The sequence below is a fragment of the Balaenoptera borealis genome (assembly GCF_965194805.1).
Source record: "Balaenoptera borealis genome assembly, contig: HAP1_SCAFFOLD_2076, whole genome shotgun sequence".
Lineage (NCBI taxonomy): Eukaryota > Metazoa > Chordata > Mammalia > Artiodactyla > Balaenopteridae > Balaenoptera > Balaenoptera borealis.
This window is the reverse complement of record NW_028122194.1, coordinates 1-20,414: the sequence shown is the minus strand read 5'-3', so window position 1 is coordinate 20,414 and position 20,414 is coordinate 1. Positions and strand designations below refer to the sequence as shown.

At 33.1% G+C, this 20,414-nt stretch overlaps 1 protein-coding gene across 5 annotated transcripts in view; it reads left to right on the top strand.

The window, feature by feature from the left end:
- Nucleotides 1-17,070, top strand: part of LOC309622307 (ubiquitin carboxyl-terminal hydrolase 25-like) — a 51,103-nt gene extending 34,033 nt beyond the window's left edge. The window contains exons 5-12 of one of the 5 annotated variants that reach the window (XM_082409422.1): nt 1,973-2,121; nt 7,450-7,577; nt 7,926-8,021; nt 9,205-9,366; nt 9,994-10,220; nt 13,211-13,281; nt 14,388-14,616; nt 16,053-17,070. In XM_082409422.1, coding sequence (XP_082265548.1) covers nt 1,973-2,121; nt 7,450-7,577; nt 7,926-8,021; nt 9,205-9,366; nt 9,994-10,220; nt 13,211-13,281; nt 14,388-14,616; nt 16,053-16,258 — 1,268 coding nt within the window. In that variant the 3' untranslated portion in view covers nt 16,259-17,070. Of the gene's footprint in view, nt 1-1,972; nt 2,122-7,449; nt 7,578-7,925; nt 8,022-9,204; nt 9,367-9,993; nt 10,221-13,210; nt 13,282-14,387; nt 14,617-16,031 lie in introns of all 5 variants that reach the window. The other 4 variants (XM_082409424.1, XM_082409426.1, XM_082409425.1 and 1 more) reach the window with 4 other exon arrangements.
- Nucleotides 17,071-20,414: the final 3,344 nt, after the last annotated feature.

Below are 20,414 nucleotides of genomic sequence, written 5' to 3'. Positions count from 1 at the left end.
TCAGGCCTTATTCTGTCCATTATCTTGCTTTTTTTCTGTACCTTTAGCTTCTTCCTTTCACTGTGTCTTCCTCATCAATATTTAGACATGTTCTGGTATTTCACATCTTTAAAATTAAAAAAATCTCCCTTCACATGCTCTTTTTCAGTCAGTCTTATTCAGAAATAAGCTCCTTTAAAGTGAGAAGTTTGTTTTCACCTGCTATCTCTCCAATTATTCTACCTGTCCCACTTTCATTTTCTGTCCCCAGACCTCTTCTAAAAGGGGTCTTTTTAAGATTATTGATTTCTTACATGTGTGTTAGTCCATTGGATCCCTCTCAGTTCTTACTGAATTCTTATCAACTATTAATGCTGTTGACTCCACTCTCTCCTTCTCCCCCTTTTTCCCACTCTTTCCTTAAAAACACTTCTCTGGCTTCTATCACACCATATTATCTTGGCTTTCTCATGCCTCTGTGTGTACTTCTTATGAGTTATATTTATAGTTCTTCCTGTATCTAAAGGTAGGAGATCCTTGGGAATCAGCTTAGGTCCTCTTCCTCTTGATGTCAGATAATTCCTCGGGCAGTCTCGTTCACTTCCTTGAGTTCCTGCTACCAATAAGCTAGCAATTCTCCAATTTATAGCTTCACACCAGTCTTAGTTACAGACTTATTTATGTCCAGCTCTTTTCAACTTGAAATCTTATGGGCCATTCTAAACCAATGATTTTCCCTGCTGCCTTAAAACAAAAGTAAAAAAAAAATCCTCTACTCTTCCTTCACTGGTGCCCCTTTCAGTACATAAAAATCAATTCAGTTGTTCATGCTAAAAATCTGAGTATCATTCTTGATACCTTCCTGTCTCTTCTATTCCCCATCCTGCCTATGAGCCATTCAATCAAGTCCTGTCGGTGCTCCCTTTTGTATATATTTATAAATGTGTGTATGTCATTTCATCTGTTTTTATACACTTTTACTAACACCCTATTCAATGCTACCTTTATTTTTAGATAGATTCTATAATAGTCTCCTAACAGTCTATCACTTACTTAACACAGAAACCATAAGGATGTTTCAGAGATATAAATCTGAGCCTCTTATTCCTAGATTTAATTATTCAGTGACTTTCCATTATATTCAGAATATACTGGAAAAAAATTCTTAACAAGGGCTACTAGACTTTGTTAAGAATTTGATTTTGATCCCTTACCTAACTCTTCATTATCATCTCCGTCTTGCTCCCTTAAGCTATACTTTCCTTCCCTTAATTCGTTGAAACATGCCAAGTTCTTTACAGCCTGAAAGTCTTTGCGTGTGCTGTTGCTTGGCCAAGAATACTCTGGCTCCCCGACGTTCTGGCCTGGCCAACTCCCATTCACCTTTACAGTCTCAGCATAAATGTCATTTTGCTATGGAAGTTTTCCCTGCTTCACCCTCCAGCCCTAAAGACTAAGTTTGTTCCCCGTTTTTATACCTTCTCACAGCACTCTGTCTCACCACCCCTTTTATAACATCTGTAGTAATAAGCAATTGTTTGTTCATAATTATATGTACAATTAATGTGTATAATGTCTTTTTCCAGAAGAGGATAGGAGTTTCCTCAGCTCAGAGACCATACCTCTTTTGTGCACTGCTATATATATTCTCAATGTTAGCACACTCTCTTACCCTTAGAAGGTACTTTTTTAAAGAATAAACATATATATATAAATATGTATGTTTATATACATATATACATAATATGTACTTATATATGCATGTATATAATTACATACATACACACATGGGGTGTGTAATATCTATAGCATAGCTGGATGTGAATATACATATGTACATGTACAAACCAATAGGAAAATTATACCAACTACTACTGTCTGGAGCATAAACAGGTATAGTTTTCAGGTTCAGGAGATAATTACTATATACATCTATTTACTTTTAGTAGCTAAAAGGCCATATTGAGGAATATTAATTTCCCCCCTCTTATAGGTAAAAAATTTGAAAATACTGAAATGTTTGGTCAGTACCCACTTCAGGTCAATGGATTCAAAGATCTACATGAGTGCCTAGAAGCTGCCATGATTGAAGGAGAAATTGAGTCTTTACATTCAGAAAATTCAGGAAAGTCCGGCCAAGAGGTGAGTTTAGCATCTTTATTCCCCTTCCCTTCAGGTCTTTCTTAAAATGTTGTGAAGTGCAATTTAAGGCTCTAAGAATATAGCTACTAATAATTGAGAGAATACTCAGAAAATGTATTTGGATTTAATTATGATAATTTATACATATTTGGGAAACCTGCAGAGTCAATATAGTCTATAATCTAAGTTAAATTTTCATTTAAAATTTTTTCTCAAAATTTGATGTTAAAATCCTCCTTTAGGACACTGTTCAGTCTTTTAAGACTTTTCAGTCATGGTACCAGCCATTACAGCATTGCTAGTCCTGGAAGTAAGGAAGAAAAACACTGATGTTAGAGTGGAATTTTATATAGACATATGTTACTTACATTAAATATTGTTGGAATATGTCCACACCCAAGTAGGCAACACCACACTCTTTTTCTTGTAAAATTACTGTGTGATTGCCTGAAGGGCAGATGAAAAAACTTGCTTTCTTAAGAAAGAAAGAATTAAAAAAATATATTACAAAACTATTTATCTGTCTCCACTGGTCTCTGTCTAATAACCTATCTCCATCTCTCAGTTCATCTCTCTAGCTCCATCTGTATATCCTTCCATCCATATATTCTTCTAGAATAATAAAGTAAAGGATAGATTATGTGCGCCAAAATCAGCCATCATTAAGCAATTGCTGATAGCTGTCTAGATGTAAACTCCATGCATGAGGGTGGGGGTCTTCATCTGTGCCATTCACTACTGTATCCCTAGGACAGTGTGGTGACTGCAGATAAAATTACGTAATACGTATTGACTGACTGAATGAAATGTCTCAGTCATATTAAAAATGTTTCCAAGGTCTTTATTCTGAATGGTACTTAATAAATATTAAGTGATGGCATCTCTGTTTATCTAAAAAGGGACTAGGTTCTTGTATTTTTCAGAATAAATTGCTTTTATTTGAGTTGTATGCTTTTTTAAAAAGATGTAATTCTAACGCCATCCTCATTTCCTCTTCTTCCCTCACATACTCAAACAAAAAAGGAAATAAATAATATTTACTATTTTTTGGCTGTTTTTGTGAGAGAGAGAAAATATTTGAAATAGTTTTTCTCTCTACATCACAGAGCATCTATTTCAGTGATTCTCAACAGATACCTAGACCTCACTTCAAAGCTATCAAATCAGAATCTAGGGTAGGGATATGGTATATGGCCACCAGAGCTCCACAGATGACTGTGATATAGACCTTTAATTAAGAATACTTAAATTAAGCTTATTTATTTTATTAATTGGGAAACAAATCTGTAAAGATTGGGACTTTCCAAGGATCCCAAAATGGAACAAGTGAGCAGAGCCCCATAAAGTGCGATCTGTTTCCTATTAAATAAAAGAATGATGGGTTTGGGCAGGGAAAAAAGGGATGGCATTTTCCTCACATTGTCAAAGTAGCTTATAAATGAAACACACTATGGTTTATTGTTAAATAATTTAATAATTGGTAAATAATCTTTCTCACATATTCCTAGCTTTTAAAAATGTTTTTCTTACGTTGACTCTGATTGCCATTATTTATTTTTTAAAAAATCTAGTTTGTCCTCTGTCTTTGGCTTCATACTCTGAATGCCCTATACTACTATATATATTTTCTGCCTAGGTTTTCCCATCTAACCTAAGATACACAATGGTTTGTTGTCATCTCTGAATTCAGTTTCTAAGCAGTCTGAATAATAGCAAATTTGATTACCTGTGATTCCTAGTACCAGTTGCCTAGATTTGCTGAACACAGTAGTTTCAATAATAATTCAGCCTGGTTTAAGTGACTGTCACCGACTAGAGCAGAATATCTTAAAAGTTTTTAGTAACACCCTTAAATTATAGTCTTATTTCATTATGTCCTTCAGAAAAGCTATTTTGTTTCTCTATAAAGACCAATGAGTAGCATTTTAGGCTTGTTTCTAAATTGGCATAATCCCCGATGTTAATACCTTTTATCTCTTACACTATTATTTAATAAAAATTATTGATTTTACTTTGATACAGAAAACATCTTTTTTTTTTTTTGCTGAAATAGCTGTGGCCAACTAATATAGGAAGATCTCTAGTCTCCAGAATTGCTTATGTTAAAACATCCAGTGGGCTGTAAGAGTTTACATTTCTGTAATGATGTACCAAGAGGCAACTGAATAAATTAAAAATGATTATATGTAAGATAATTACTTACAAAATATTTTTCTAAATCATAAATTTTAAATTTTAATTAAATGGTATGCCATTTGTAGATGAGTTATACTCTCCAGGAAACCTGGAGCTATTTTTTGATTGCCTATTGGAGAGAAAGAATTTCAAAGAGTAAATACCTCACTTCTGGTGTGGGTATTCACTACTAATAATATGATGTACATCCTTTTAGACGATTGCTATGAACATACAAATATTGTATTTGTCTGTTCATACTGTCCTGCATTTTTTTACTTACCAGTATACTGTGAGCATCCTTCCATGTCAGTATATAGCTTTACATCATTCTATTTAGAACCTGCATAGTATCAGTGTAGCCTGTATTTATAAAATTAAATTGTTGTAATTCTTCTGTGAGATAGTAGTTGCACAAAGAATTATTTCAAAGAATGTCTTCCTGTAAATACCCTTGAGCACTTAGGAATGAAGGATAGTTAGGAGTGGAATCTTTAGGTCACAGGGCATACTCATTTAAAAATGTAAGTACTGCCAAATTTCCCTTCACAAAGTTGTACCAAGTTATAATCAAAGTGCTGAGAGAAATTTTACAGAGCTTTAACTAAAAGACTAAGTTATAGAAATAATACCTACATATACTATATTAGATATATGGAGATATTATATAGGAAATATATAGGGCAAAGGAGTGAAGGCAATTAAATGACTGAAACTAATTTTTGAATTGGAATTGCAAGTTTTCTCTTCTCGTGCTTAGTTTATATCCTAGCTTTGTTTGGTGTTCTGTGGGGAATTTGCAATGATAGGTCTGTTTTTTCTTGTTCCTCCCCCCGCCCCATAGTCATGTAATCTTCCAAAAGCAAGGTAGTTAAAACATATTAATAGAAAAATTAGCTATTAACTCATAAAAATGGCCACATTCTCTCTAGAAAATATTTTAACAGGTCAGATTTATATTTACAGTAAATTCAGGAGTACTGCTGTTGCCATTGCTGATTATCTAAGTTCTTTTTTCATTAACTGCAGAAATCTATTACCCCGTCAGTTCATTTTATAATGTAGTAATAATAATAGTAATCATAATGATATGTGTTTTGAGATATGGAGAATGTAAGCATCATTTTTACCTTTAATGACCTGTGTCTCACAGCATGGCATACCGGTTAGATTAGGGATAAAGTATAGAGTTTCACTGAATGGAAAAATATTTTGAAAGAAAAAAGTCTCATTGTTTTATATTATTTGAAATTCTACTTATGTCCTGCTGTACTTATGATCTAAAAATCACAGAGCTAGACATATCCATAGTACTTTTGTAAATGAATTTAGGGAATGGTCTGGCTATCTCTTGTCCTGATCAGCATTATAATGAAAAAGTGAAATCCTTCCACTCCTGTAGTAGGAATAAACTGTCACTGCTGTTGGAGGAAACAGATCCACACAGAGACATATTACATAATATATTATGAACATTCTTTCATAAGATATGGAACCTATTTCCTGGACTATTTATGGCTTACAGAGAAGCATACCGCCAATTTGGGTCATTTCATTTCTGTTGGCCATTGTAGGTTCCCATGAATTAAAGTATGTTAACTATTTAAAGTTAATACTTAGATTTATTTTTAAATAGTAACATTTAAAGCATTGCAAGAAAAAATGAAGGTAATAGTACTTGAAATCTACTTGTTTGGGTATTATAAAATGGAATAGAGAATATCATCCTAAGGCATCAGACGTTTTCCTTGTGATATGTGTGGGGTATATTTTAATTCTTAATAGTAATTTTAGGTATGGATTAAAGCTAACTAAAAAAAATTCTTTCCAATGCCGTGGGAGAACAAAGCAAATAAGCAAACTTTGCTCAAGAAATTTTAAAACTTAAGAGATGTTTCTAATATTAGATCTTCCATTACTTTCTCTAGTCAGTTTCAGGTAATATCCATAAAGCAAATTCCTTAAACTTCAACTTTTAGTAAAAGGTAAACCAAATCCAACTCAGGAAATCTCAATTCAGGTAATCATTAGCATTTTTGGAGGGAGAAATCGTTTTTAATAACCATTTATTTTTATTGATTTTATTTACAGAAAAGTAGCAACTTTCAAGATCATATTCAGTTTGCCACATGTGCCACATTTCTGCTTTTCTTTTTCTTGAACGTTTGAATTTAAATTAGCATACTCTTAGCTTATTGACATTTATGTGGTGACATTTTTGTGGCACTTAAAAATACCATACATGATATAGTATACAACAGTTTCTTTTTACAGAAGTACATTGCACGGCTTAAAATAAGCACTTTAGAAATACTTGTTACATTATTTTATACTTCTGTATTTGTTAATTCACAAGTCTGTTCCTTTTTCTTTCTCTTTAAATAAGGTTTATGTAAAGCTTGAATCTGTTTATTGAAATAATTTTGAAGTTTTGTTGCATTTCACGCTTAACTGAACAGTTGCCAAAGTGTGTGGAGGAGTTGCCTCATAGCAGTGAGGCATTCAATTCTTTAAGCACTAGTCATTTTTAAAAATATTAAATGTAGTTATCATCAGTATAAACTCTGTTTGCTAATGATAGATCTTTTTCTCAAATTTGTCAAAATTCCAGTGGGAACATGAAATTTAAAACAGGAAAGTATCAGTTTCTAGTTTTAGCATGAGAATTGTGATCATTTATGCTATAAAATATTTTTTTTCTTTAGTGTACTACCTCTTACATGTTACTTTGTCACAGGTTTTTGACAGCGTGGTTGATTGTATTAAGTATATGTGCCATTCCAGGTAGTAATTGTGACATAATATTGAAGAAGCAAGAAAACTTGAGATACTAAGCCATACTTTTATTCAGTGTCTTTCTCTTTGGGTTAGAAATTCTAATGTAAAGAATTAATCATTGAAGAAGGAGAGTCATTAGAAGATTTTTCTCTTTCCTGGTTGTGTGTTACCCCATTGGAATTTTCAAAAGGTGTGAAAAACTTTTAGGAGGAAGTTCAGTTTTAACTAAATTGCATACCCAATCAATTATTTGTGATGTTAGCATTATGATGATGCATATAAAAATGCCACTGCTAACCAACATCCTGTGCCTAAAATTGCAATGGAGAAAACAGAAAGGTGATATTAAGGGGTTTTGTTATTGCTTTCTTTCAGCATTGGTTTACCGAACTACCACCTGTGTTAACGTTTGAATTGTCAAGATTTGAATTTAATCAGGCATTGGGAAGACCAGAAAAAATTCACAACAAATTGGAATTTCCTCAAGTTTTATATCTGGACAGGTATGGTTTGGTATACAGCATGACTTAGTTTTGAAACACTTCAGTATCCAGTGAAGAGTTATTGTGCTTAGAGAAAATTTTTGCTTAATTTCCTTAAAATAATTTTTACTTTTTGCTTAATGTATCTAATACTATTTGTCAAGGAAACTGGAGTTCTCTTTTTATTTAGAAAAGTATAGTTACTGGGAATAATGTTATAAGGAAAAATACTAATTTGTATTGTCTGTATGATGTTTTATTATAAAATTTTGGATAAGTTGATCTTCTGTAGTGATGGCTAGACTTAATATTGTGTCTACTTCTATATTTGAAAATACTAATAATTGCTGTATTTCTTTTTCCTGATAGATACATGCACAGAAACAGAGAAATAACAAGAATTAAGAGGGAAGAGATCAAGAGACTAAAAGATTACCTCACAGTATTGCAACAGAGACTTGAAAGGTATTGAAACTTTTGTGAAATTATGAGCTAACTATAGGAAGTCATATTTTTAGTGACTACCTAGAGCTTTAATTTAAAATTTGCTTTGAATGATTTGTGATTCTAGGAGTAAATAATCATTCTGGATTGATATTTTGCTTGAATAGTTTAGGCTTGAGTTTCGTTAGAGACTAAAATAATTCATAGTTGGCATTAGAAGATGATTTTATTGTTTAAAATTAAATATTCCTACCATCAAGAGGTAATACGCATGGTACTAAAAATAGATGTAAAGTTAAACTAATCTATGATTGAGATTTCTTCTTGTGTGAGACTAAATATTACTCTTGAGATTTCCCTTAAAACGAACGGTAACTGAGTTTTTCTCCTTAACACAGAAGATAAAAGCTCAGATGCCTACGAGAGGCTCATGGAGGCTTTATAAAGAAGGGGGGAAGCAAGTCAAGCGTAAGCTGGTGGGCAGAGGGAGTCAGAGAGCACATCCCTGTGGAGAGAGGGTGGCTGCTGTCGGCACTAGTAGGCGGTGCCACGCATGACCATCATCTTCCTGTTGTCTATAGCTTCGCATTGTTTCCAGAAGAAGCCAGAATCTAGAGTATGAAATATTCTGTAGTTCAGACAAAAGTCTACAGGCTGAAATGTGGTCTGAAAGATCCCAGTTTGCAACCTCTGATCTAATCTGTATTCCCTTGTTTTAGTATTAATTTGAAAGTTAATAGCCTACAACTTTTTGTACAAAATAATGTTATTTTTCAATAGTTTTAATTCTTAAAAGGTATCAGTAATCATATTGAAAAATAATCAGACGTAAACGGTGGGAGGATAATATTTGTCACCATCTTGAGACCAGATAACAGATCTAAAAATAAAAGTCTCAGGAGATGGAAATGTCAGTTTTCGTTTTACTATTGGGTTACAACTTAGAGCAGCATCTAAAATTTATAACAGTATATACACACATTCAGTCTTAACCAGCTTTGGTTTTGCGTTCCTTTGGAGAACATTTAATTTATTTCTTGAGTGTATATTTAGTTTTACCATCTTCATTTGAAAGCAAAATTAATTTCATTGTTGAGGAATATTTATTGAAATGTTTTTATTATGTTTTATAACAATTATTGAAAAAAAAAACAAATGTGCTTTATACACAAATGAAAGCATTCATACATTTTATGGTTAACAGGTATTTAAGCTATGGTTCGGGTCCCAAACGATTCCCCTTGGTGGATGTTCTGCAGTATGCGTTGGAATTTGCCTCAAGTAAACCTGTTTGCACTTCTCCTGTTGATGATATTGATGCTAGTTCCCCATCTAGTGGTTCTGTACCATCACAGACATTACCAAGGTAAAAAGTTTTCTTGATAGAAGAGACAGCTGTGTTACTGTATTACGTAATAATATAATTGATGCCTTTAAAGACGGTTTTATAAAATGCATGTTATGATTTATTTTAGTGAACACTAAAAAGATGACGTTCACTTAGAAGGTTGTATGCTTCTGGGGGCTTTCTTATTTCATTGTTTCAATGGATTTTATGGTTGTGGATTGAAATTTTCATCATACTTTTTTTCCATTCAGAATTATACTTTAGGTTGTATGTTATATGTATCAACCTTTCATCCATGAAAATACTACTGTTAAATTAGAAAATTTTCTGTAATGTGAGCTGCTAAGTATTAGCAAGGGAAGGTTTTATAATTCTGGTATATGTAAGATTTGTATAAATAAATATGATTAAGCCATTTCTACTATAAAGCCCCAATTTTATCCTTATAGTAATGTAGTTCCATATATTAAGAATCTCATTAGGTTATTAGATTAATCCATGTATTTCTGGGTTTTTATTTTTAAGAAACCTTTTTCCTTTTGAAATTATAAGCCTATTTAATGCTATTTGTTTGGCACATAATCATTGTCCAGAGCTTCAACTTGAAAAGTTTAATAATGAATATTCTGTGCTTTAAAAATACAGCACAACAGACCAGCAGGGAGCTCCTTCTTTAGAACTGCCAAGCACATCACCCGCATCAATAGCTGCCATTTCATCGAGATCAGTAATACACAAACCATTCACTCAGTCTCGGATGCCTCCAGATTTGCCCATGCATCCAGCACCAAGGCACATAACAGAAGAGGAACTCTCTGTGCTAGAAAGCTGTTTACATCGCTGGAGGACAGAAATAGAAAATGACACCAGAGGTAAGAAGCTTCTCATAGCAGAGCTACTCTACCTCAGATGGACATGATTAATGTTAGAATTGAGAAGGGAAGTCACCTGTGGATTATGGGTTTCATATGTAAATATTAATAAAGGTTTTTTTCCCCCTACAAAGTGTTTTCTATAAGATAAACTAGTTTGGCTTCCTTTTTTATGATCTTAATATCAGGTTTAGAGAGACCAAAAGATTTTCCCTGGATTACTTAGCTAATTAATGACCTAACAGATGGTCTGATTTTCTGGTTTAGTGCTCTAAATTTATATCAAACTGGTATTCACAGGTACTCCATTGGTGAAACATCATACAGCATCAGATTTTGTACTTAATCAGTTACGTACCTCCCTTGATGTTTGTGCAGTGAGTTCAAGTGATACAATGTTTTCTTTAGGTTGAAGAATTAGAAATGTGAATTTTAATATTCATTCTGCTCTAGTAGGTTTCCAAATATGATCTATTAGCTCAGTGCCAGTCTATAACGAGTTTTAACTGGCATGTAGTAAAATAAGAAAAGTAAGGACAGTGCTCTGTGGGGTGTGTGTGTGTGTTAGTGTTAAGTTGCCATATGTCCATGCTTGGAAGGAACTCTCCTTTATTCTGAAATTATCTCCTTCCTACTTTACTGCTGTTAAAATCTCCTTTTTCTTAAAATGAAGTGATATTAATATTTTATGGTAGTTTTATCATAATTTTTCTTGCATGTCAAAATATAATAACCTATTATTGCTCCCTAATTTTATCCTAATTTTATTGATCTATAAAAAAAAATCTAGGAGTTACTCTTTTTATACCAAAAGGTTGGACTTGTACTAAACACTTGTTAGATTTTAAATGCCCAACTAGATGCTTTATAGACAATATGGAAATAAAGAGCAGTCCTAATTTAATAGGGAGTAAATAGGGTGTGGTGGCAACTAACAGCATTAGTAACTAAAGATTTTCCTTAGTATTTTTCATATCTAAGGAAATTTTTTGTATTTGAAATCATTATAAACATTAATTAAGCACATAGTTTTTCCTGAATACTGTGCTAGGTGTTGGATAATTTTCTACTGGACTTGGCAGATTGTGTTTGTTTTCGTAAGATTACATTCAGAAGGCTGAAAGCTAAGAACTTCTGACACCAAGGTAGTAGCATTGAGGGAGGAAAGAAATGAATTTGGTATATTCTTTGATGTGGGTCATTGACAAGAGGGAAGAGAGAGAGGGGGGGGGATCAGGGATGATTCCCTTAGTTGCTCATAGTGATATGTATAACTACATAGATGGAATGCACTTTGGAAATGAGCAAACTGGTGGGGAGCAGGCCCCCACCTTGGGGGAGGAAGTAGGAATATGATGAGTCCACTTCTGGCCATTTTAAGTTAGAGGAACTTGAGAGACATGTCATAAGGTTTTGAACCTATAATATTATGCATCAAGTATTAAAGATTTTCCTTGGAATATTTGTTTTCTCTCTTTTATCCCTGATGATATTTGCTGTTAGCATTATTTTTTAAACTATTACATAGTATTCCAATATATGAATATGATATAATTTATTCAATTTCTATGTTGTTACTAACTACCAACAAAGCTGGCCTTCTGCATACATATTAACATACTTTTTGAGTTGAATATATTCAAAATGCCATTTCTGATCCAAAGTGTATATACTTAAAATTTTGACTATTTAAAAATTTCCCTCCCAAAACAATGAGGCAGTTTACATTCCCAATAATTTTGTGTGAGAGAACCTGTTTCCCAGTATTCTCCCTAGCTCTGGGCACTTTTTAATTTGTGGTAGTCTGATAGTTGAAATGAAAATGGTATTTCAGTGTCTTGATTTGCATTTCATTAATTATGAGTGAAATTCTATTTTTCTATAAATTTGTGACCTTTGCCCATTTTTTATATTGAACTATTTGTCCTTCTCTTATTGCTTAATAGAAATTTTAATGTTATGGGTATTAACCTGTTGCCTGTAGTGTATGCTGCAGATAATATTTTTCCAGTTTGTCATTTGATTTTCTTTATGTTGGTTTTTGTTTTGTTTCTATAATAATAGATTTTCTTAAATTTGGGGAGTCTTTTCATTTATGGTTACTGGATTTTCTAACAAGCTGTAAAAGGCCTTTACCTAGTCTAAAGTTCCTAATTTTCTTTTGTAGTCTTTGGTGTTTTTTTCCTGATTCTTTTTAACAGCTTCATAGTATAGTGTGGTTATACTATAATTTAACCATTTCCCTATTGACAAATATTTAGGTTGTCTCCACTTTTTAAAAAACAATTAGAGGCAATATAACTGTGAAACATCCCTGCCTCTAAATAATTTTGTAGGATAGATTTCTACTGGAAGTAGAAATAATGAGTAATGGGAGTCTCATAACTTTATTTCCATTGGTGATTATAGTGGATTTTTATTCAGTTACTTCTATCCATATACATATATGTATGTGTGTGTGTGATGTGTGGTGAAGTTATTTTATTTCACTCTAAAGGTTTTCGTATAGTTATAGCTCCCCTTTTCCACTTATGTGCCCTAATTTCCTCTGGCTCCAAACTTATATATTTTAACACAGGGGGAACTTCATCAAGATAAAGAACTTTGTTTTTGATTTAGGGCAATAAAAGAATAAACTACAGGAAAAAAATAAAGTTTTTCCTTTTTCATAGAAATATGTAGGGGGGGTTAGCTTTAATTTTCATTGGAAACTTCCTTTATAAATTTGAACAAAGTTCAGTTTTATTGGCTCTGCACATTTTTTAAATAAACCATATTTGTTTCGTTTTTCATTTTTCATTTGTGCTATATCTTTTATTAAGAACTAAATTTCATTTTATACAAATTCTGAATAGTAAGTTTTAGAACAGTTTTAGAAACTTTTTCTTATTCCTCTAACATATTGGTAGGAAAACCTTTATTCCCTACCTTATAAGTCTCAGTAGAAACATACTTGATGTTAATCATTAAATGGCATCTTCTATCCTTAGATTTGCAGGAAAGCATATCTAGAATCCATCGCACAATTGAACTAATGTACTCTGACAAATCTATGATCCAAGTAAGTTGAATTTTGAGCTAGTAAGCATTATCAAAATTATTTACATATTTTAATTTATCTGTGTTATTTATCATAATTCTCATACTTTTTCTTATAAAATTGTTGAACTTTAAGATTTTTATATTAATATTTTCCTCATTCAGTTGTATTCTCATACTGTATTTATTGCCTACCTTTTTATTCTTTTATAATAAAATTTATCAAAAATTCCCAAATGGCCTTAGCATTTTAAAAAACTTCCATGGGAAAATTATATGGTTGTTTAACGATATTAAGATTATGAGAGTGGGGCTTCCCTGGTGGTGCAGTGGTTAAGAATCCGCCTGCCAATGCAGGGGACACGGGTTGAAGCCCTGGGCCGGGAAGATCCTACATGCTGCGGAGCAACTAAGCCCATGTGCCACAACTACTGAGCCTGCGCTCTAGAGCCCGTGGGCCACAACTACTGAAGCCCGCGGGCCACAACTACTGAAGCCCGCGCGCCTAGAGCCCATGCTCTGCAACAAGAGAAGCCACCGCAATGAGAAGCCCGCGCACCGCCATGAAGCGTAGCCCCCCACTCACCGCAACTAGAGAAAGCCCGCGAGCAGCAACAAAGACCCTGCGCAGCCAAAAATAAATAAACAAACAAACAAACAAATAAATAAATAAATAAAAGATTATGGGAGAAGGTAAAGGTCTCAGTTACATTTTAACTTCTGAGGCTCATATAATGGCTTGTTATATAAGCCATTTTGCTGAACTCATCCATCAATTTATAACTGTGAAGATATAAACAAATCATGTGCTATATATAAAAGTGTTCATCATAAGTTCTTTATTCGAAAGAAATAACTTAAATAGATCGACAAATATATTTCCAGAGTTTTGAAAATCATCTTATTTACATACCTGTTTTACATGTCTTTAGTTTGCTTATCCTCTCTGCCCCCTGCCTTCTTTTATTTCATAGTTTAATTTTTTCAAAACTTTAATCCCAGCCAATTTACTCTTGTTAAAAAACATATGCTCCTATGGGATCCCCCAGTCAGATGGTTTGTGGGTTTCATGGGATGTGGTGTAATAGACTGCATAACTACAGTTTAACTCTTCTTTTTCATATTTAGGTTCCTTATCGCTTACATGCTGTTTTAGTTCATGAAGGCCAAGCTAATGCCGGGCACTACTGGGCATACATTTTTGATCATCGTGAAAACAGGTGGATGAAGTACAATGATATTGCTGTAACAAAATCATCATGGGAAGAGCTAGTGAGGGACTCTTTTGGTGGTTATAGAAATGCCAGTGCATACTGTTTAATGTACATAAATGATAAGCCACAATTCTTAATGCAAGGTAAGAATATGAAATATATAGGGTGGTATGTATTTTTAAATAAGTAACCCTTTTATGTGACTCTGGTCTCTGGTGTGATTAATTAAGTGTGGTTTACTAAAGAGTGTGATGAATATGATTAGAAAATGCTGTTGGGTTATTGTAGGTGAGAAAACTGGAATTGAAAAGTAATGTGACCAGGGCTGAAAACTGGAATATATTTTGTATTCAAAGTTAACTATTTAGTAACTATTATAAAATATAAATCTGATTTTTTTCTCCTTGTTAAAATCCCTTTAATGACTGTGTCACACATTGACTCATATTCAAGCTCCTTAACCTAACATATAAAGCCTCCATCTTCTGGCCTCTAATTGTCTCTCCAGCTTCATTTATAACCATTGTCCATTTCAAACTTTATGTACTTTACTGATATTTGAACTTCTTTGGCTCACACCAAATCATTTCACACATTTATATCTATATGTTCTTATGTTTTTTATTTTTATTTTTTGCCAGTAATGATCTTATTTCTTTCTTGTTTTGCCTAATTCCTTCTCATCGCTCCAGATTCAATTCAGATGTCATCTGCTCTGCCAAGTTTTCCTTGACCTGCCACAAAGTATCCCTCCTTGTGTTCTCATAGCATACCTCTATTGGGCACTTATTATGTGTTGGAATTGTATGTTGACTTGTCTTTCCCACTTCACTCTGATCGGCTCAAAGCCAGGGACCATTTCATACTATGTCTTAATCTTTTTATTTCTCATATTCTAATATAGGCTTTGCATATAAAAAGCACTTAATAAAGGTTTGTTGAGACTGATAAAAATAAACTTTCCTTTTGTATTTAACCATTTAGCAAAACTAGTTAGGCAGTTCATTTATGACTGAAAGCTAAAATTTATTTTGTGTGTGTGTGGTAGAGGTTGAGTAACCCTCTTAAGTACTACTTATGTGATGTTTAAAGAAATCTTGCTATATTGATTGATTAGTTTTCAAATTGCATATAAGTATATTGCTATACTTAACTGCTTCAGATGAAAAAGAATTTTAGTTCTATTTTGAGTTTTTGAGGTTATGAGTTATTTCTTCTCATTTTGTGGTAAGTTTTACTTCATGAATAATCAAACGTCTGGTATTTTATAATAGAAAAAGTAGAACTATGTCAGTGTTTGAAAAGTAGCAAACAATTTTGGCCTTATGTCTTGTTCCATTTTTTAACTCTTCAGCCTAAAAGCAAAAGCTGAGAACATTACCTATAATGGATTATCAAACGTTTGCATCATTGTTTTTCTGAGCATTTGTTTGAGTTTTCTTTTAATATATAGGTAATATTGATTCGCCAAGTGGTAATAATTTGTACTTTAAATACATTTGAAACATCTTCTATTTTGAGCTTTGCATTTTTTCTTTAATCCTTAATTTTATAATAGTTTTTGAAATATGATTTGCAGAGGAGTTTAATAAAGAAACTGGGCAGGCCCTTGTTGGAATAGAAACACTACCACCAGACTTAAGAGATTTTGTTGAGGAAGACAACCAGCGATTTGAGAAAGAACTAGAAGAATGGGATGCACAGCTTGCCCAGAAAGCTTTGCAGGAAAAACTTTTAGCATCTCAGAAATTGAGAGAGTCAGAGTCTTCTGTGACAACAGGTTAGTCCGCTTTTATTGCATTTTATTATCAATATCATATTTATTGATATTTTATTATAAAAATAAGATATGCTCATTGAAAAAGCAAAAACAACATAAAACTTTAGTTATCCTAAAATATGAAGACTCCAGTAAAAATCATCTGAAATTCCATCACTCAGAGATAATAAAAGGCAACAATTTAGCTTACCCCTTTGCCAGATAACACTCTATGTACATATATATTGTTTTCAAGTTAAATGAGATGATTCTGCTAACTCTCCCTCTACCTATTCTGCCTACTTTGATTGACTTTTCTTGGCAAGATGCTTAGAAAAACTGTGAAACCACAGGTAACCCAAGCCAATTCACTAAAGCTATCAAAGGAATGAACTCTAATAATTTCATATTTGAGCAAAATAACACTACTGGTAAATAGTATTAATTCATGTAGGGTATTTATTTGATTTTTTTTCAGAATTCTTAAAGTTAAAAACAAAATTAGCAGGAACTAAATATTTAATATATTCCAAGCAAAAATCTATATAGATCTGTAAAACAAATGAGAAGATAAGTGTATAAAAATATAAATATTAAACATTCTACAATTATTAGGTGATGAAATCAATAAAATATCAAGAACACTGTACAAAAATATGTTCTAGCAAAGCTGAAAATACAATGTCTAATGATTTTTTTTAAGATTAATTTCATCACTAAGTTGTCAAAATATTTTAGGATAACATTTTGTACTGTAGGAAAGGTGCTATTTCTGTTTAGTGGTTGGGGAAATGAGAAGAGATAAATTAAACATATTTTCCTTAACCCCATTTGTCTCTTTCTCTCTCTTTTTTTTTTTTTTTTTTTTTTAAATCTGTGTGTTTTGTTTTTATTTTTTAAGAAAGCATTTTAGGTGTTTAATTTCATCTTTTATAGACAGATTCCCATGCAGCTTTACCTAGGTAGGTTTCAGCATTATCATCTGAACTTTAGAAGGAATTATTCTTTCAATGAGAGATTTATAGTACCACAATATGGTATGGTGACTGATGTAGGCATGCACAGATCTTTCCAAACTTGGAACTTGTTCTCATATGAGTTGAATATTTGAGTCCTTGATCTTGATTTTAAGTGACATTGATTCAGAATTTTTAAAAGACCAAGATAATGGTATTATACCAACAAAGATACCAACATATTGATACAGAAATGCAGTACAGTATATCTGAATACCACCATTGTAGTCTCTGGTGAGCTCTACCAGACGAGGACTGTACTTTTCTTCCTGTACATCAAGGGCCACTGTGTAGAACAGGTGAAACTCTATAGTTTCATAACAATGCAGTTTCATTATAGTAACTTTGTCCATATTAGTAGGAAGTAAAATAGCTCAGTAGATATCAAGAGGTTTCTGAGTTCAAATCACAGTGTAGTAACTATGTTATAGTTCCTTTCATTTTTGAGTCAGTTCCATCTCTTTGTGATTTCATCCCTTGTCTTCTGGACATATCCTTTCCAAATTACTCCCTAGAACTTGCCCCAAGATGGAACTACTCTGTTATTCTTTGCTTAACTTTTAAGTGCTCCAGTTGCACATGGCTCTTCTTACCTTATTAGTGGGAGGACAGGGCTGCATAATTGGCGTGCTAGTGGCACCTAAGCGCTCAGATGAAGGTGAGTGCTCCAGTCATTGGTTAAGCTCCAACCGTATTATTCTTGGCTCAGTTATATTTTGTAACATCAAAATATTAAATTCTGTACAGTCTCTTTTCCATCTTTTCTGTTTCTCACGAGACTATCTAAATTTACAGACTTAACACATTTTATTTTTACTAAATCAGACTAATACATATTCCCCACTAATATTCCTGTCTGACAGGACTAGCCAGCTTTTCCCTATCATTTACATTTGTCATCTTATATTCCCTCGCTATGAAAAGGCCACATGTGTATGCTCCACACCCTTTTTATCCTGATCAATACTTCCTATTATACACTTTATATGCTGTTTTGTAAGTTTTAAAAAATTCAGCAGTAGGTATTGGGCATATATGTTCATGTCCCTCTTTAGTATTTAAAAAAAAAAAAAACTTGAAGAGAAATACAGATGTATTTCTGAAAGGAGCCAGAATAACTAAAAAATAAAGAGATGGAAAAGGTCAATTCATATGTAATTGTTATGATAATTATCTTCCAGACTGGTTTTTAGAAAGCAGTGACAATACTGCCTCAGTAGAAAACATTGTGTCCTGTATAGAATTGCTAGAAATATGCATTTTGAGTTAGTAGAAATAGAATGTTCTAAATCTATAAATTTGGGGGTGAGATTATTGTTTAAAAGATTGGTTTCTATTACTGTATTATCTTACATATCATATTAAGAAATCCATATTCTGTTACAGGGGAATTTAACATACCACAATTGAATAAGGGAATGTATTATAGTGTTCATTGGAATCACTTACATCCTATCATTAGTAGAGAAATTTTACTTTAATGCCTATGCCATCTTTTTCCTGTTTCTCCTCACAGTTTTCAAAGTAATTTGTTTAATTTGGTATAATACTTTCAGACTGTCAAAGAGAACCTGTGTTTAAATCTCTCAGGTGTGCACTAGGATTATGAGTGACTAGTGGAAGTAATACAAGGAAATCTTGTGCATAAAATCCATCAGAGTGATTTTTTTTTCTCTCCCTGCAAATCTTTTCAGTAAAGCTGTAACCTAAGAACCATTAAAATCCAATTTCTTAAGGGTGATATTCCAAATAAGAATATTAATTTATATAGTATTAATTAAATGAGTATTTGTTCCTCTTCTCTAACAGGTGACCAAGAAATCCATAGGCATCACTTCTCCCACACGATTCATTGTCTTACTGAAACTAAATAATAAATGATAGAAAAGTATTCTTTAGTCCATCTCACACTACCTCCCTAATCTGCCTACTGCGAAAGAAAACTTACCTTAACACTTATGTTTAGAGATTTAGCCAACAGTTCTTTACCGCGGTGTGTATCGATACCTCAGAATTACCTGGGGGACTTTTTCTGAGTATAAACAGGACATACCACCTAAGATTTACTGGGATCAGAATCAGTGGAGGAAGAGTCCAGAATATATATTTTTAAAAAGATGGTCAGATAATTCTGAGGTGTACCTGTGGTTAAGCAGCATGGCTCTAGGCTGTATGTATAAAACAAATTATTCTGAAGGAGAGAGAGCTTTGCCTGTTACTGTTTTGCTTGTGTTACCCATATCTTACTCAAAAACTATTTGAAGTCCTTACAATATATATAACATACTCGGATTTTAAAAACAAAAAGAAACTGAAACCAAAAAATGAGGTACAAATGGTCTACAAATCAAAAATAAGCTGATATTCCAGGAAAGTACAGTTGGTTCCTGAGAGTAAGACCTGGCAGAATGAACAATATCCTCAATATTTTCAAGTTCCTTTAAAACAGGGACCGGGTGATGTTCTTATTTAAATCTCCAGAATCTAGCATAATAAATGACACATGGTTGATGCCCCTTGAATATTTTCTGATTTGATTTCATTCCCTATGGAAATTGCAATAATGAGTTTCCTAGGGGTGATCCTCAGTGTATGGGAATGCAACCATTTTAAAAGGATAGCCAGTGTGAAATAGATAGCTAGTGGGAAGCTGCTGCATAGCACAGGGAGATCAGCTCGGTGCTTTGTGACCACCTAGAGGCGTGGGATTGGGAAGGAGGCTTAAGAGGGAGGGGATATGGGGATATATGTATGCATATAGCTGATTCACTTTGTTGTACAGCAGAAACTAACACAACATTGTAAAGCAATTATACTCCAATAAAGATGTATATGTAAAAAAAAAAAGGGTAGCCAAAAGAACTATACGTTAGGGAAGAAGGCTAAACGTATGTTGTGCATGTATAGCTCTATCCTGGATAATTTTTAGGTTTAACTTCGGTTCCTAAGCCTCTGCTCCCCACATTGCTGAGAATTCTGTTTGTGGTGCCACCTAGGCATCTGAAGTCTTAAAATTGTTTCTGTGATGATTCTATGCAGCCAGCTTAGCGTGGCTCTTTATAGGCTGCTTTTGGGGAATCATTGATTTTAAATACATTTCTGTAAGAAAAATGGACTGCTGTTCTTTGACACAGTACTCTTTAAATATTGTTCTAAATTTGCATGT